The sequence below is a fragment of the Tenebrio molitor genome, chromosome 4 (assembly GCF_963966145.1).
Source record: "Tenebrio molitor chromosome 4, icTenMoli1.1, whole genome shotgun sequence".
NCBI lineage: Eukaryota > Metazoa > Arthropoda > Insecta > Coleoptera > Tenebrionidae > Tenebrio > Tenebrio molitor.
This window is the reverse complement of record NC_091049.1, coordinates 3,589,811-3,609,534: the sequence shown is the minus strand read 5'-3', so window position 1 is coordinate 3,609,534 and position 19,724 is coordinate 3,589,811. Positions and strand designations below refer to the sequence as shown.

Sequence of the window (19,724 nt, the reverse complement as noted above, 5' to 3'; positions counted from 1 at the left end):
GATGCATTTTTAGAGGAACTGCCCGAACAGGTATCAAGGGAAAAGTACCACCTGAAAGTGCATCGTCTACGTCATTGGGACTACCAATGCAGGCTGAATTCCTAACGCGAGGTGCACGACCGTTGAGGTGCTCGTGTAAGTACTGTGTTGGTACCAGCGGTACAAGGACGCAGATTTGCGAGTACCAGCGGGTGGAATATAAATACTCAAATTATTCCATACCTGTGGATAAAATGGTACCGAGTCTTTGCACGTGGGATTGAGTACTATTTGCACAGGGGCGGACCCGGATTTACGTTTCCGGGAAGGTGCAACTCTAATTGAACAAATTAGTACCGGCGCATCATTATTTCCAGCCCAAAATTAAGTAAAGTAATGAAACACTTCATCACCACTTGTTAGACAATGTTTCGTATTTTGTCTCACAGTCAAGGTCGCATGCTGTGGTTCGCATCTTCTGGGACATCTTCTTCAAAGTCAATTGAGTCATAAAATGTTGGAGGAAAAATCAAACATCGACTGCGTCCCATGAATATTAATATCTATTCAGTTTTTAATAAAGGAGGAGACACGAGCCCCCTCCACTCCACACCAATAGTATGTAGGCCAATTCTGACCGATCCATCCCTGTATTCAAGAACCACACACAATAAAATCACCTGCTGCGCGTGAACATCGTTTACTGAGTCGCCAGACTGCACTCCACACCGAGGAAGAACTCTTTAGTGTTGAAGTTGAGTGGTGGTGTTGGGTGGTGTGTTTGATTCTTCCCCGGACACGATGACAAACATTGGTAAGTGTCTTCCCTCCAGTCTCAACCCCCAAATTCACCCCAGAGATGTGATTTCTTTCTCTTTTTTTTTTCGAATTTGTCCCGTTGTTTTTTTTTATTATTATTTTCCAATTTGTCCCGTTGTTACAATTCAATGTCACAATCGCGTCTCATTTTGTCCGGAGAGAAAGTTGTTCGGTTGCACAAACCCATTGGTATGCTCGGGAAGAAATGGTCAGCAATCACCTTGCATCACATTTACATAAGAGGTTCAAGGTGCATTTTGTTAACAGAGACCTCGCTCACGCCGATCCAGAAGTTCTACTCCGGTTGCAGCGTTTTCGTAACCGGAGGGACTGGGTTCTTGGGCACCATCCTCATAGAGAAGTTGCTGCGCTCCTGCAGCGACCTGTCGACGATATACGTTCTTGCGCGCAACAAAAAGGGGAAGAATCTGCAGAGTCGGATCGATGAGTTGTTCGACCAATCGATTTTCGATCGCTTGAAGGAAGAGTTTCCTAAGTTTAGGCACAAGGTGGTCGCCATCGGGGGAGATTGCGGGTTGCCGGATTTGGGGATCAGTCTGCAGGACAGGCAGATGCTTATCAATGAGGTAGGTGGGGAAAGAATTGGAAAAAAATCAGAAGCAGAAGAACGTTCGAAAAATCGGATGATTTTTTAAGCTTCTGTTTCTATGGATTTTTCTAATATTGATTGTCATCTGTTAGATAACAGTTTGTGTAAATATGTACAATGTTGTCCAAACAAAAACGCATCTCTTTATTTATTCGGTACAACTGATTATTCTGTACTTGTCATATTCTCATCTATGGGGGCATTCTTTCAAGGATCTATGGTTTGAATTCATTCAATCTAGAAGCTAGAACCTTAGAAAATAGTTCAAAGGACACCAAGACAAAAAATATCCAAAATTGTTCAAAAGAAATAATGAGACAGAGGTCAGGATGTGTCATCTTGGCCGCCATCTTCATATCTAGAGTTCTTAGAGTTTCGTTTATTTCGAATTTGGTCAAATTACAAAAACATGTTTTGACAATCTGGAGTTTCTTTGTCCAGAAATGTAGGAATTTTTGGGAGTCTCCAGATACCATACAAAGAAAAATAAGAAATGTATCTTTTCCTACTGAAATTTTTTACTGGTAGTCAGATTATGGTTGGGTTTTCTTCGGATTTTATTTTTACAATTTCTATGAGAAACAGTTTCATTTTACTATAAAGAAAAATCACCAAGATTTAAACATAACCTCACTTACGCTTACGCAATAGAGAACAAATACCTCACTCTTGAATAAGTTAGCTTTAAATATTCCATATATTAAATTATTCATATAATAAATACAATTGCAATTACAGTTTTAATTCACTTGAAAGAGTTTTGTTGATGTTCATAGAAAATGTTGCCAATCGCATAAAAATAATTCTTTGATATCTACCACATGACTATAAATGATGTGACTTTTTTCTTAAGCTGGAAACATTTTTCAAAATTTACCTTGGCGATCTTGATATGTTAATCAACACACTGGCGTACGTACGTCATTTTGACATTTTATATATAAATAAATTGTGGCAAATAAGCGAGTACGCCTATGTTTATGTCAATTATCACATTAAACAGCAGAATAACCAACAATAGTATTACCAACCTAGGAAAAAAAGTCACATTCATTTGTAGAGTGCGTTTTTTTGCTCAATGGAAGAATCTGCCACTGTCAGAAGTGTCGTTTTATTGGTCGCGGAAGATTCTCTCCGAGCATCTCTCTTTTCTGCCATCAAATTAGATGGCAGAGAAAGCAGGAAAGTTGCAAGGTTGCAAAGAGTCAATAGTGCAACACTGCAACCGAAACGACAAAAATGATCATTTAGCCACATCCTCTGCGCAGAATCACAGCTGCCTTTTGTTTAACATGTTGTATAATATGTATCATATTGTTATTGTTATTATTCATGGCAAAAAAGTAAACACTTATTACTAATGAGGTTATGTGTGTCTGTGGACTGTCAAAGAGAATGCAGCAAAAAAACGTCCGATTTAGCGACTGTGGGAAGTTTCTCTTTTGGAAGAATCTCCAACTTCTAGAAGATTGCAAAAAAACGCACCCATAGTCACCCGGTATAACCACAAGTGTGGTCGTAAGTGTCATTTCTAATTTTGTGGTCTTTTTACAAATTAAAATGTTTCGTCAGTTGATTATTAAAAAAGTGTCAAAAATAAATTGAACTGTCAAGTGTTTTTAATTATTTTTAAATCATTGTGGTGTCAACATCACATTTTAAAAAGGAATTGACTGATTAATTAATTAATTTTGATCCAAAATACCTGACGTTTTATTTTATTAACAGAATTTGTAGTTATGTCATATAATCTTCGCCAAAATTATTAAACGACCAACACCGCAATTTACCTGGAAAATACAATCGGCAACGTTGTATAAATACATTCGACGTTTGCATAAGGAAAAATATAACCATTATTGCCAACAGTTGGTGGTTTTATAATTTTGGCGAAGACTAGAACCGTGAGATTATTTAAATTTATATTTAATTAAAGTAGGCTATGACTTTTAAATTAGAATGACAATAATGTCGACGTTTCAGGTTCTCATGTTCAATGGTTTTAATTTAAAAGAAATGAAGCACTAGAAAATAATACTGTCGCGAGCAAAAAATTCTGGTTGTCAATGTCATTTCAAAATTTGGTTAGATTGTCACAAATTAAAAATTTTTCCCTGCCTGATTACTCCCATGTCAACAAAGTGTCAAAAAAAATGAGAAAAAAATTACGATTAATGTCATACAACATGGTTATGATATTTACGACCGTTTTACAATGGAGCATTTTCTGTTGTGTCAAAGTATGATTTTGACGACCAGTATTTTTTGCTCGCGACAGTACAGTTTTATTGACAACCATAGAAAATATTCAAAGTGTTCTCCCCCAGCTTGGATACAACTGTTAACTCGCCGTTTCATTTTTTGACAATTCAAATCAAGTTGTCAGCAGTTTTACCAATTTAATTTTTAAGTCATAGCCCACTTAATTATACATTTAAATGATATCACGGTACTAGATTATAACAGTTTCACAATAGAGAATACACATGTACTTGCCATTGTGTCAAGGAATGACATTGATGATCAAAGTTGCTCGTAATAATTGTACTTCGGTGCTTTAATCAAGCGGATTACTTAAACTCAAATCATGTCTTCGAGAAAGATGTTGAGAAGAAATGCAAGAAGAATAAAACAAAGCGTGATTATCACAACATTATTTTATTTAACTTCTGGTTTGACATATTTGAATTGACAAATCAAGGATGCCAACATAAAACTTACAATGTGTTGGCAACAAAAAAATCACCAACATTTATAGTCACTTATATCACAATTTGCACGACGTACTGTCATAATTAAAAAAAAAAAAAAAACAAACTAGTAATCCACTTTGCACCAACTTTAATAATAGATAATAACATGAAGTTCTTCCTATTCGTTAGTTATTTTCCCAATACGGATATTATGTTGGTAACAGCTTCCATAACACAGCCCGTTCAACAATGACCGAGTTTGTTGGGAATAAAACAATTGATAAAGATTGGTGTTTCTTTGTCTCGCAATTGGCACTGACCGGATGTTTTAACTTGACACTACATAAAAAAAAAATTAGGTTATGTCGGTTGTATTGACGCTATTACAAAAATGAACCTTTGATGCTAAATTTAAAATTTGCCTGTCAACACTGTCAAAGCTGACAACCGGAAATGCATCTAGAACATTCAAATTTTCATTGTTACCAACAGATTCAGTCATTCTTGATCACGCGGTATTTTCTTGGCAGCTTTTCTTCCTAGTGGATTCTTCTTCTAAATCGAAGGACAAGAGACATGTCACTTACGGAAATTATAAATTGAGACATCTTTTATGACTTCTTCGTTGAGAGTTTACGATGTTATATTTTTTCTTTAAATGTTTTATCTCAAGGATGCAATAAATTACTGTGACCTGTCTGCTTCGGGATTAAAGTGTCTTTTCATGCTTCGTATAATTATTGCCCTCGCCGCGTTTCTGCGCTTATACTCGGGATAAGACGATGTATGTAATCCCTTGTCCTATTATTTATTGCGATTTTGTGTATCGAATGGGAAAAAATGGCCCAAAAAGTACCTACACAGTCGCTGATAATTTTTGTAAATTTCTTTTTAGAAAAACCAGTTCATCAAAATTAAATTCAATTTGCCTATTCTATACAAGAAACAACGTTTTCTTTTGATTTATCGATTTCTACTTTCCAGTCAGCGTGTGATTTATTAGAATGACCGACGAATACCTGGCGATTGCCTTGACTGTAGTGGTCCACCAGACTGCCACGGAATGAATCATAATGAACGCCAAACACGATCGAAAAGATGAGAGATTAGACTGAGAGAAAGGTCATTTCAAAGAGTCTTCCAAAGCAATCTCAGCGATGCGACGAATCGGAAATTCCCATTTTTTATAGCATCGAAATGAATCTTCACATTTTTTTATAGCGCTCAAAGAAAAGAAAAGTTAATTTGATTTCTGGGTTGTCATTATTGTTTCGTCATTTTAGTTTTTATTTTAACCATTATCTGTTATTCAACAACAACATTAAGATAAATGCGAAAATATTATTTGTTATTGCCTGGTCCTGCAAGCAAGATTTCGTGGATTTTTTTCCAAAAACAGAAAAGTTTTCAACAGTACTAAAATAAAACATTCAAATAAAAAGACCTCGCGGAATAAACTAGCGCAACGATAACAGTTATTGTCCTTGCATGTATAGTCTATTTTTTAATCAAACAACCACGACCAGTTGATTTAGGTTTGTAAATATAAAATTTTACTAAGTTTAGGGAATTTAATGAGATCTATTGGCTATACCAGCCAACGTCTGTCATTTTTAATGTCCTTGAAAGTACGCAAACTCGCAGCTAAAATTTGAACGTGTTATTAAAAATGCCTCGCAAAGTAAGACATTTATTAAACTCTCAAATTAGTTGTTATTAGTTATTATTAACTTTATTAACATACTTCGCTACTAATATCTCTAATAACCTCAATTATTATATGATGAGATTTTTCACCCTATGTCAAAAGTGTACAATGTTGTGAGCTCTATTTTGGGTGTAAATTGCGATGTTGTGGTTCTTTCATTAAAAAATAAACTACATATATTTATTTTTATCAACTGTTACCTATGATTTTACAATTTAGCACACGGCGGGTGTTAGGAAAACGGACGGTTTATAGAACCATGAAAATGACCCAGAAAAAAACACATGTTTTGACTATTTAAAATTCAACTAATCATCACTTTTGTGCGATAATTTAAATTTAAAATTAAAGTAGGCCATGATTTTTAAATTAGATTGGCAACAGTGACTGTTGACAGCTTGCTTTGAATTGTCAAAGTGACGCTTCAAAATGTTTACTACAGAGTATTCAATTTTTCTTACGTAGAGTTAATTTAAGAACGCTGAACGACAGGAAAATGGAGAATGAAAGTATCCAATAAAAGCTTGCGTTGAAGATTTTCGAAATGTATTCCCTTATTTTCTCAAAAACACTGTTCAAATATTGGAAAATGCCTTTTAAAATATGAAACGGCGAGCTAACATTTGTATCTAACCCAGGGGAGAACACTTTGAACATTTGTTATAATTGTTAATACAACTTCATTATTCGCTAGTGCTTCATTTCCTTTAAATGACATTTTAAAACAATTGAACATATGAGAGAACCTATAGTATTGCCGTTATAACTTTTTATCTGCTCCGCCCACTAAAATTGACCAATCAGAATCAAAGCCAGATTCAATCTGTATACTTTTTCATCACATTTGCCACGTAAAAAAGTTAAGGTTAGAATTTTGCTGTCAAGTCCACAATTATTGTTTTAGGTTCTAAAAAATAAAATGTCATTAAGACAATTCAAATGTCAGAAATTTTTACTGTGTAAATCAGATCATCTTAACCTATTTGATTGGTAACTAAGAAAATGAAATGGGCGGGGCAGATAAAATGTTACGTTGTCCTTAGCATAAACATCAGCATGCTTACATAACCTCTAATTTACGCAGCGACACAGCGATTCAATTGACAGGATCTGCACAATGTTGTCAATGTTACCAAGCTAATTTAAAAGTCATAGCGTACTCCAATTATAAATTTAAATGATCTTTCGCTCTCGGTATTTGGTTAACACCGTTTACGTTGTTTTGGAATAATGGAATAACGTTGGACACACTGTTTGATTTCCGTCACTAAAATGCCTGACATGCTTATCTATCAAAATGAATATAACATGTTGCAGATTTTTCCGCGATGTCTGAGTAAAGTCAATGTCAAATCGTTATAGATGTGAATTGTCAGTGTCAAAGTTTTTAAAAATTCAGTGACTGTACCGTTAAAAAATGTAAACAAATATTTACTGTTTTTGCTGAGACTGTACATATGTCAAATGCTAAAAGTGAGGTTATACTGCAGAAAATGGAAAACATTGTTAAAAGATTATAATAATTATTAAATCGCAATTTTTGGGCAATTATTGTTAAATTTCACTATAAAAGGGATAAATCTTGGTTTGAAGTTTGAACGACAATGTGGAGGTCGTCTTTCAATAAAATGTTGAATTTACAACTTGTCACGTTTGACGATTGGCGCCACAGAACAAAAACTTAAATTCAAAAATCCCAAGAAGCGCTCCTAGTAATTTTAGTTGATACCAATCAAACGTCATTTTGACAATTCACATCTATAACGATTTTACTTTATTCATCTATTGCAAACTAGTAAAACTGACAACAAATCACTAGGCATTGACGCTATTTATAACCTCAAACTTAGAAAAATATAACCTAATTCAGCAGACAGCTTTACTACCAAATCAAATGCAAAATTTCCATGGACTCCCATTATCCCAAAACAATGCATTTTATGTTTACTTTTGATTTCATTTGACGTTTTTGCTGTTTGATACATTTTGACAGTGTTTAAGCTCAATTAGATTTTCTACCCAAATACAACATTCACTATTTAATTTTGGACAAGATACACTAGGGGCTAAATAAAATAAATTAAAATAAAAGTAGGTAACAGTAATGATTCCAGGTAGAGGTTCTCATCAGGGAAACATTTTTGTAAACAAGGTCATCCATAAATGAGGTCCAAATTCCCATTTGGGTACCTGAGATCAGAACTTGCACGAAGGGGTACGAATGATTTATTTACGGAAAATCACAGAAACATGTGTACTTAGTTATAAATAAATACTGGAAATTTTACTCTTTATTAAATAACTAATATTTAAAAACATTTCCATCTAAGGAAAATAATCAGTCGATCAAATTTATTGACAGTTTGACATACAGGCTGGATGTTTTGACAGACAGAATTAATTTAATTAATTAGTCCAATTTTGAACTTCAGCAAATGACAAGTTGATGACAGCGGTAATTATTATTAATGCAAATAACAAATTATTCCGTGATTTATAAAGCGACAACTTTTCGATAAATTTTAATCAGTCGAATTGCAAAGAACTAGTTCTGAAATAACCCCAAAAGATGGACGAAACCTTGTCTGTCTTGTTATTTAGGGCAGATTATCATTTTCGCGAGAAACTTCTCCAGATTTAACACTTCCGTAAAAATTATTTTTTCCGAGAATTCTCATACTTAATGTTTCAATGAAACTGACATCACTTCAAGTATTACGAAAACCGCAACGAAAGAAAATATTGATACAGGCTTTTACATAATTCGCATGGGTTATCGTTTGTAAAAATCCACTGTTAAAATGTATCGCGGATTGCTGTGAAGGTCTAGAGATGCAAAAAAGTGTAAAACTATGTATGTGATTCAAAGTTAAACAAATTTAATACAGGTCATTATAAATGATTGTCCCAGCGCAGTTGGCGTTGAAAACCCACACAAATTTTGGCCTTGTTAGACAAACTAGTAGACCGATTTCCCCTACCGCCAGGAGCGCCACCTATCGGCGATACAAGTCTCACTCATGTTATAAGGTTTGCGGCACATTCAACTACGTCACCAACGCGTACTGCGATGGGACAATCATTTATAATGACCTGTATATGTATTTGACCCGAAAATTACAATCGCTGATTTTATAGTATTTGTAAATTTTTCCCACCTTCGCTTCTAAAAGTAGACAATGGCCTTTGTCTAATGTGCTGTTCTGTCATCACTCATCAGTCATCCCTGTCACGAGAAGCAAATGATATCACTTTTGAAGATTTGAAGTGAACATTTATCACGAGACCGTAATATTCCGCGTTCTTCTGTATTCTAATACATATTTGAATTATTCCATTATTCATGGAATATAGGAGTACATTATGTGCAATTTAAATTCGAGCCTTCTCACTTTCATTACGTTTTACGTTTTGTGTGTACTTATAGTCTGTTTTTTTTTTTTATCAAAGAACCACCAACACCGCAATTTAGAGCTGACAACATTGTGTACTTTTCACCTAAGGTGAAAAATCTGATCATATAAAAAATGAGGTTACGAAGAGATATTAGTACAGTTGGTTAAAATTCACACACATTTTTACAATTTTGTCATATATACAGGGTGATTCATATAGTATCATACAAACCTTAACCGGTGGTAGATTCCAACCCCTAAACACTCTCACAAAAATGTCTAGGTTCTAATGTTAAAATTGTTGAAGATAAAGCATGTTGAAGAGTGTACTACCGCCACCTTTTAAGAACTGCAGATAAATGAAAATATTTTACGTTGAAACAAACTGTCAGGCATTGTTGTCAAAATGAAACTAAAAAGAATTTTATAATACCAACATTTTCTCTATAGCAACACTTGTTTGCTTCTATTATGACATTCATGACATTTGTTATACATTGGAGGTAAAGTGGAATAATTTAGCGAAGAAATTTTATTGTCAAGAGGCTTTTGCGACCGGAATCTGCCGCTGGTTAAAATATTTATGAATCACCCTGTATGTAGTGTGAAAACTTCTTTAGAGAGTTAGGTTAGAATTATGGTCAAAATTCAGTGACATTTTTTATTTTATTTTATTTGCTAGATATTGTCAAGTAGACAATTAATTGACAAATGGACAAAACCATATTTATAGTCTATTTTTTTTTAATCAGCTGTCAGTGTCAAAACTTTATGAAAAACCAGACTGTGTTACCCTAGAGGTGCTTACCGACCAACTGTATAATAGTTTCCCCATGTCAAAATTGAAATTATGTCTGTCTATTGTAATTGGAATGTCTGACGTAGTTTTCTTACTCAATTCAGGTTTGTCACCTTTCAACTCTTCGCAGTACCGAATCAGGGTCATTTTTTCAAGCTCTGTGAAGCGCTGCCCACTACCTTTTTTCCCGAAGGCACCTTTTCAAATTTTGTGTGTTAATTTTTGAATGCATACAGAAATACGCAATGACTTGAACGGCTCGATGCTGCCAACCTATATTGTGAAATGCACTATTTGCTGTTTTCAATTTCTCATACCAACTTGACAACACTTTGATAAGTGATTTAAAAAAAATAGACTATACACTAGGAAAATTTTCATTTCCCGTTTTTTTCGCAACCAACTGTAGAGCAGCATGTTAATAAAGTTAATAACAACTAATTTGAGGCCTTAATAAATGTTTCACTTTGTGAGGCATTTTTAATAATACGTTCAAATTTTAAATGCCAGTTTGCGATTTTCAAGGATATTAAAAATGACCGGCGTTGGTTGGTATTGCAAGTTGTCTCTGGTATAGCCAATAGATATCATTAAATTCCCTAGATTTAGTGAAATTTAATTATCGCAAACCTAAATCAACAGGTCAGTTGGCAATAAAAAAAATTACTTGAAATTGGCAAGAGTGTTTGTTTTCTTGTCATTATTGACAGCTGACATACATTTCAAATTGAAACGTCTAGTCTTTTCTTGATAATTGGGTCATTTGGAGCAGCACCTTTATTAAATCCGTTTTCCTGACTATAATGTGTTTGTTTTTAAAAACTCCTCATTTTTCAATAAATCATTGCTTCGCATCACACATAACCTAATTTTCGGCGATCTATCCAGTTCACGTCATTTCCGGTTATGTGAGGGAGATAGCCAACAGGTACGCAAAAAAGTCACCATAGTTTTATTGCCAATCGCTTTTAGTTTTTTACCTGTATTGAGAATCCGCAACATACAATAACCTTCCTTGTTATTTATCTAGTACAGTCGATCATAAAAATCAAGAGCACTGAATTTTCCTACTTTTAACATGTGTAAATCAGGCTTTTCTGACTTTTAATGTCTGACACAAGAATGTCACTATGTCTGACGTAAGAGATGAAAAGTTTTGACATTTTGCTTGTCTCGGTAACATCAAAAATTAACAACAAAAAGGATGAATAATTAAACTATAGAAAATTGGATGTACTGTAGTTTCAATTTGGTTGTAGGTCGTAAAATTTTATTGGATATTATGAGCGATTAACGGGCACAATGGTTGGGTTTGAAAAGGTTGGGAAGCGGCGCGTGCCGTTTGCCGTACAATGCAAATATACCAAATGTACAATACAACCCTGCTTAAAATATTACCTGCTAGTGGTAAACTAGGATTTATAAGCCCCGCAAGATCTTTAACTTAAAGTACCATAAAATTTTACGACCTACAACCAAATTGAAATTACAATACCTACTCGATTTTTTTGCCATCGACTGCACCTGTCCATTTAACATTGTTTATTAATATCCCTTGGTTTGTTTTATTACTCTGTTTTATTACTTTGTTTATATACTTATGATATTATGATTGCTATTTTTGATAGATGATTTCCTATTGATTTTTTATATTTCATCGTGTGATCAAGAAAATTTACAAACGAGTCAGCCTTGGAAACCCCTTTGATTGAATTACACCGACAGCTGTCAAATAAAAAAAAAAAAAAAACCAAAGCAAAAACGGGGGAAGCGATAATTTTTACATAGGATTTTATGATTACATTATTTATATTTGTGTTTAATAGGATGACATTTATTTTAATTCCAGTTAGCTATATGTACAGTTGCGGAAATAAAATTTTGGGCAGTATTGTTATATGTTATAGCATAAACTCTAAAACAACCTTTACATTAATAACCTCACTTTTTAGTTTTGTCATGTTTTTGTCTTTTTGACTTATAATTTGCATTCAAAAAATTGTGATTTGTGGCATAATAACGGGTAGGCAACATATCAAAGCGATTATTTAATTACACTCAGTGCAATTAACTGAAAATTCAAAAAATGTCAGAGTAACTGACTCTTTTGGTTCCCATGGTGGCGCCACTGGCGATCACTTACCGCAACCATAAGAAATTAGTCCTAGATTTTGTACTTCGGAATTTACGAAAACTAAGGCAATGCCGCAGGAAAGACAAAACACAATGACCTTCTTCTGGACGAACTGTCAAACTGTAAACTACAACGACCTAATCTATGTGTTCTCTTTGCATCGCGTGATCAAGAATGACTGAATCTGTTGGTAACAATGAAAATTTGAATGATTTTGGCACCATTGTAATCTAAACGCATTTCCGGTTGTCAGTTTTGACAGTGTTGAAAGGTAAATTTGAAATTATCATAAATTATTATTAAAATGGTTTTTACACTTTACATTTTCAAGATTTATTCAATCTTGGCTGCCACCGAGCGCCAGTTGTCTTCCTTGTCGCATAACTGACATAACCTAATTTTTTGTTACGAGAAAATCACGCTGTATATCTTTTGTCCTCGATGGACTGTTGCATCGTAACATCTGCACAAACTCAGACAGACAAGAAAGTTTGCCGAGGTTTAAATTCAGAACAGTAGGTATATAAAACCGCAAACCAAACAATTTCGAATTATTTGTTTTCCTGATTGTTGAACTCTTCTCACCGCTGTCCAAAGCGTTTGAGGAGTTTATTGAAACGTACATAGGATAGGTTGTTAAGAACAGGATGAGCTATAGCTTGCTCAAGGCTCTTGCAATTTAATAAACAAACAAAAATATGTAGATTCATTCAAATTATTTATTGTCCATATTTAAGAAAACTGCCTGTTGTGCTGTATATTGATAGTTATAATTTGGTTACAATAACTGTGACGTTAGTTTTTTTAAACACTTTTAAAAATAGTTTTTGCACGATTGACTAATGTCTGTATAAGGGGCGTATTCTGTAACTGCTACATCGATTTTTAACAGCTTTTAGTCTTTTACTGCGAACTGCATCCAACTAGGGAAAATTTTAGATCTACGACTCATTATGATTTTGAAATCTCATATACCTACCGGGTGATCAACAAGGACTGTTTACGTTGGCAATACAATTAAGAGCATTTTGTTGTTTGGCTGTTTGCAATACTGCGAACGGATACGTCTTTTGACAGATATTTGACGTGAAATCAACAGCGACAAAATTGTAGGTTATGTACTTATGCATAAAAATCAACAGCACAAAGAAACAACTTGAACTGTCAACTGTCAGTGTGAAGTCGTCAACAACCGGAAGTTACTCCAGTTATACCATTTAAAATTAAAAATCAGTACTGCCAACTCAAACAGTCCTGTACAAATGTTCCAAAATGATTGTGGAATCAAAGGGTATTTGAATAGGAAAAAATAGTGTGCCACCTTTCGACGATAAGGTCCCGCACTATACTACACCAAACATGACCTCCAAGCCGCCGACACGTGTCAAATATCATTTCTGTGATTGGTTGGCTGTTGTCAATATTCAAAACTTCACTAGGAAGTCAAATGATGCCTTGGGTTTGCCAAACGAAAACTAGTCAAAACATTTTAGTGTTCTAAAGAGTTGTAATTGGTTTAAAACCATTACAGACTGATTTAGTTGATATTGCTTGGTTGATAAACCTAACCTCTCTTATACCTGTCATTTTGACGTTTCTTGATAGTTGGTATCGTTTTTCTAGTATGCGTCAAAATTCAAAACACTGACGCCAAATTGCTTGTTTTGTTTTATATTTTTTAACGTATTATCCAAATACATTTACTTTGAAGTATTCTTAGAAACAAGAACGGAAAATACCTACAATCGTTTAGTAATTAGTAATTACCTACAATTTGGAAGTCCGGTGTTGAATAATGATGGAAAATAGTAAAAGCTGTGGTTCGTTGGAAAAACCAACGATCTTGAAAATTTTGACGATAAAAATAATTGTAAATGTGGCAGTTATTTATTGTGTACAGGGTCACCACAACTTGCATAGAGGTTATTGAAATGACTCAACAGAAATAATGATTGCTTCTCTTTACGACAACAGACAACAATCACATTTTTTTCATATTTTCTTATAAACCAGTCAATTAAGATTTTGCGAACAGGATACAAAAGAAATATATGTGGTGTGGAATTCCGTTCATCAGATCCTATTACACACTTGCAACGAATATTTTTAATGTGGAAGTTATTTATCAGGGACAACACTAAACTCCGTTCACTTTGTTTTGGCATAATGGGACGTCATGATTTATTTTTTAACGTTGGACACACTGGACCTATCAAAATGAATATAACATGTTAACGAATATCCCGCGATATCTGAGAATTCTTCTATTGCAAACTAGTAAAACTGACAACAATGCACTAGACATTGACGCTATTTATAACCTCAAACTTAGAAAAAAACATGAGCACGTGTGTGATAATATGGAAAGACGTTTCAACGAGCTTCTTCCACCTAACCTTAACGAGAGAAAACAACTAGTGGTGGAAATATCACTATGGGATAAAACCGATTTGAGGGAGATAAGAAACCATGCATCGTCGTTGAAAAGCTTCGCTTTCCTTGTACTATTCATCCATTTAAGCCTCTCTTATAAGTGTTGCCCTCTCTAGATATTTTTTCCTTAAGTACTTTATTCCTCGCACGTTTTTATCACATCACAATTCATATTTTAATCGTTCATGTCTTCCATAAAGGTATGTACCGAATTGCGTAACTTGAGTTAATTTGAATGTGTCACCTTTGCATACATAATCGAATTATTATGGGCAGAATGTTCTGTGTCCAATCCCTCATGAGTTGACGATGACAAATAATAAAAATACATCTCAGTTATGAGAATCATATTGTAGCTTTGTTTGCAGAATCAGTTGGCGTTTAAATGAACCTGTCAATACTGGTGTACGTTTTATAAAATATGATACGCAGGGTGTATTTTTAAAATGTGCGGAAATTTTATCTTCGAGGTTGTGGGACAACGTAGAAGACTAAAAGCAATTAAAAAAAATTCTAGCAAAAAAAATATGTCATTTTATTTTTTGACATAGAATTTTTTAAATATTTTTTCCGAGTTCTACATGAAGCCAGTAGCTCGTGGTTAAAATTTGGTCATGCATTTCAATAACACCCTGTATATCGCTTTATTCTTGGAAAATAGAAAAACTTATTACAACTACATAACTACATATTAAAAAAATAATCGCCTTCAACTTCGGACTGAGAAGCACTATTAACATTATTTTTATTGAGGTAATGTAGAGCTACAATTTAAACAATTAGTTATAATAAATTAATAATTATTACACACGAGTATGTACGAGTAAATTGATATACCTATAAATTAAAAGAGAATCTACAGTCTATTATTATAAAGTAAATGATGAAGAGTTTGAATTTATTCTGGAAGAAGATGAAGAACAATGTAAATTACTAAAAAAAATGTCTATTATCCTAATTGCAATGTCTGGCAAAGCAGTTCAGAGACAAAGCAGAACTTACCTCACGAAGATATAAAAAATGATTCCGGAGTCCAAGTCGTCATGAAATAATTATAAATAAGTATAAGTATACCGTGAGATCAAAAAAATAATTAGAGTTGGCTGTGACCAAGAATTTCAGTTGGCAATTTGTTAAAATTTCAATTATTATCAGATGTCAGTCTTAAAAGTTAGGTTAGTGATTTTGAGAACGTTGAAATAATTAGGTATACTTGCATTAATTCGGGAATTGTGCCAGACCTGTTTTCGAACACGTTGTTCCTTGAAAGTCCGGAATGACAGTTACTATTGTAATTAATGACATCTGATCATATTTGAATTAATTTTTACGTGCTGCCAACTGAAGTGTATTAATCATGGTCATCTCGATTTTTTTTATTTTCGATCGCACGGTACAATAACCGCTGGTTCTTCACATTGCCATTGTTTGTTTGTTTTGTCTCGGTGGTTCTTGGATTATTAAGTAATTCTCTTCTAAACTTTAAATTGAAAAAAAGAACCTAATTTATTACTTGGCAATGAAACAACTTCGTTATGCGGAGCACTAATCAAATAAACTGTAGCAACATTCTTTTCTTCTTTTTAAAAATTCATTAACTGTCAAAGCATATTTTTTGTTTGACAGTTGTACAGGGTTATTATAAATGTTTCTAACATCTAGTTGGCGCAGCAGCGAACCTAAAGTATAGCACACAGCCATTTACGATGTTAGAAACATTTATAATAACCTGTATAAATAATAGCGATAGTGGAATTTACGGTTATCATGTTGGTACTATTTGAAATAGCAACAAACAAACAAGAAGCAGCGTCAGCCATGCCGCGCGAATATCCCAAAGCCCAAAGTGTTTCAATTGTTTTTTGCCAACCATCATAAAATTCCCCAAAATATTAAAATCGTTCATTTCATTCGTTCTTTATAAAGCTCGCGCTCGGCGACTCGTTTTAATAACTTGGACTCATGAAAAAAACACTTATACTTACCTACTGGAATTTACTTTTTCAAGGTTGGCATTGTTGATCTTGGCATGACGAAAATGAAATGTCAAAATAAACGGAAAAACAAAACGTGTTTTAATTTATAATTTGTTTCAAAATCAAAAATCCACCAACACTGCATTCTACCTCGAAAATACAACCGACAACGTCGCCAACTTTTGTTTTTAGTGCGTTTGAAGTGTCAGAAAAACGTGGGGTTATGAAATAAAACTGTTGACAGTCGTTTTGGTCGTAGTTCATCGTGTTTTTTAAATTCTTCGAAGCACTTAATGAGCGCTCACTTTAATTTAGCGGTTAAAAGATTCCTTGTTTTTCAAGGCATTTTTATAATTTGATATTTGTGACAAACTGAAGGTTAAATTTTGGCGGCAGGTTGGGCCAACCCAAAAAAAAAGAACTTATTCTAGGGATTTCTTTTTTTTCTGCCACCATAATTCAACAGGTGGTGGATTTTTGATTTTGAAACAGATTATAAGTTATTTTTCTGTCACTTCAACAAAATCTCTGTAAACCACCTTTTACTGTCATCATGACTGACATTTAAAAATTAAACTTTTCTGTGTCAGTCACACAGTCATTTTGCTTTGATATGTTGCCTACCCGTTATTATGTCACAAATCACAATTTTTGAATGTCAAAAAGACAAAAATATGACAAGGGTAAAAAAATGAAGTTATTATCGTAAAGGTTGTTTTAGAGTTTATATTATGACATTGACAATACTGCTCGAAATTTTAATTCCGCAACTGTTCTATTCCGAACGCGGAATCTTGGCCACGACTGACATTTAACTGACAAATATGTCTGAACTGGCCTTTATTGAATATAGCCCAACTTTTGACTCGATAATGTCATTTCTCTGCTTTTTTGATGTCACAAGAAAAACTTTAAAGTGATTTTAATACTTAATTGTCATTTATTAATGACACTAATGACTGGTTTACATTATTTTTTTAGAAATGTCTAAAAAATGTTAGCCAAGATTCCGTGTCCGGAATAGTACATACAAAATTGTCTTCGCTCATTTTTAATTTGTTAATAATTATTAAAATTTGAATCTTCCAACAATATGACATTTGTTGCCAACCACAACAAAATTCCCCAAATTTGAAAATTGTTAATATTCACTTAAAAATGGCTTAAAAGGTGCAAAGTAGAAAAAATAGTGTATGATATTTCGTCTAAAAGGCATTTTGTAGCACTTACTCCTTCACGGCACTCCTTGCAAGCTTGTCGTGCTCTAAACCCGTGAGTGCTACAAAATGCTAGGTATAGACTGTAAAACGTTTAAAAAACTCGAATTCCTTCAGGTCTCCATCATCTTCCACGCGGCCGCGACGGTTCGCTTCGACGAAAAACTGAAAACAGCCATCGCGATCAACGTCCGAGGCCCACAAGAGATCCTAAAGATGGCGCACGAAATGCCCCATCTCAAGTCTTTCATTCACGTGTCGACCGCATACTCCAACGTACTGAACAACACCATCGACGAATGCTTCTACCCCAGCCCCGTCGACGCCAAGAAGCTCATCCTCTTGGGCGAAACCATGTCCGAAAGCGTCCTCGACAACCTGACCCCAACGTAATATCGCAAATCTCAAATCCCACCCAAATCATTTTGAAATTTCAGGATTTTGGACAAGTGGCCCAACACCTACACCTACACCAAATGCGTGGCCGAAGACGTGGTGCGCCAAGACGGATCCGACCTGCCGCTGGGACTCTTCCGACCGTCTATTGGTGAGTAAGAGTGACAACAGCGAGGGTTCAATTCTGACTGTTTTGTTAGTGGTGTCAACCTACCAAGAACCGAACGAGGCTTGGATCAACAATCTGTACGGACCGACGGGGGTGTGTGCCGGGGCGGGGGTGGGAATCCTGAGAGCCTTGCACGCCAACAGCAGCGTCAGCGCCAACATCGTCCCCGTTGACATGTGCGTGAACTCCATGATAGCGATGGCTTGGGACGTCGCCGTCCACTACGACGCCGCCAAGCAGAACAACATCAAATATGAAATTCCTGTTTGCCACTACGAGTCGAGCAACGACCAGCCCATCAACTGGGGGCGGTTCATGATGTTGTCGGCTTCTTACGGCATGTCGAGCCCCAGCGTCAAAGCTGTTTGGTACTACTGCTTCAGGCTGTACACCCACTACCCCGTCTATCTGCTAGCCATCTTGTTTCTTCACTACTTACCGGCGATCTTGGTAGATGGCGCTTTATTGTGCATGGGGAAATCACCCAAGTAAGTCCTCTTCTCGATCAATCTTCGCATGACACTCTTTTTCTAGAATGTTACGCGTCTACAAAAAAATCCACAAGTTTAGCAACGTCATTTCCTACTTCTCCACCAAGAGCTGGACTTTCAACTCAAACTGGTTGAACGAGATGATCCAGCGAATGGACAAGAAAGACCGAAAGATCTTCTTCTGCAGCTTGAAGAAGCTCGACTGGAATTTATTCTTCAAATCGTACCTACTGGGGATTAGAATTTATTTACTACAAGATCCCGAAGAAACTCTCAAGGAGGCGCGGATGAAGTGGAAGAAGTTGTACTGGTTGCATCAAGTTGTAAAATTATTGATAGCGTATTTGATGATCAGACTTCTCTGGTGGATACTTTCGGCACTGTTTTTCAATTGAAGAACAAGAAAACTTATTGTTAGTGATATTATTTTTTTAACATAGCTAACTGTCAAGGTAGTTGGTTAGTCACTTTGTACTAAACTAGTTGGCAATAAAATTGTAAATAAGTAGCTAATAAATAAAAAGTAAATAATTTCCTAATTTCTGATACTGTTTGACGGAGACAGATAAAACCAAGTGACCGTAAAAGATTGTGACTTTTTTTTCATAAGTTGGCAATACAAATGTTGGTCACACTGTTGATAATTCCGTTTTTGACAAGTTGCCATAATTCTAGAACTCAAACGGAAAATCACCATTCAACTCTTCTTTTCACTCCTTTTTTATCACCTCATTTTCCACCTCGAATTAATTAATTTTGTATTAAAATCACGACTCGTGCCTCGCGTTTTTGCTACACTTTCTCGAACTCGGCAGAGTTTAGTCGAGCAGAAAACACTGGCGCCACTGGCTTCTTATTTTACTGGCGCAATGATTAGTGGTGCCAAGTGAGTGTCGCCAAACAAG

The 19,724-nt window shown here is 34.9% G+C and overlaps 1 protein-coding gene across 1 annotated transcript; it reads left to right on the top strand.

Moving 5' to 3' along the window:
* Positions 1-625: 625 nt before the first annotated feature.
* On the top strand, positions 626-19,358 carry LOC138128817 (fatty acyl-CoA reductase wat-like). Its single transcript, XM_069045022.1, has 6 exons — positions 626-793; positions 1,066-1,385; positions 17,881-18,152; positions 18,201-18,310; positions 18,360-18,816; positions 18,863-19,358. Exons 1-6 carry the CDS (start codon positions 781-783, stop codon positions 19,212-19,214), a joined length of 1,524 nt encoding a protein of 507 aa, XP_068901123.1. The 5' UTR covers positions 626-780; the 3' UTR covers positions 19,215-19,358.
* Positions 19,359-19,724: the final 366 nt, after the last annotated feature.

Bases quoted from the DNA above. Each gene is read 5' to 3' on its own strand.
- LOC138128817 (XM_069045022.1), top strand. The intron at 1,386-17,880 runs GTAGGTGGGGAA...GAATTCCTTCAG, and splicing joins GGCAGATGCTTATCAATGAG to GTCTCCATCATCTTCCACGC. The intron at 18,311-18,359 runs GTGAGTAAGAGT...CTGTTTTGTTAG, and splicing joins ACTCTTCCGACCGTCTATTG to TGGTGTCAACCTACCAAGAA.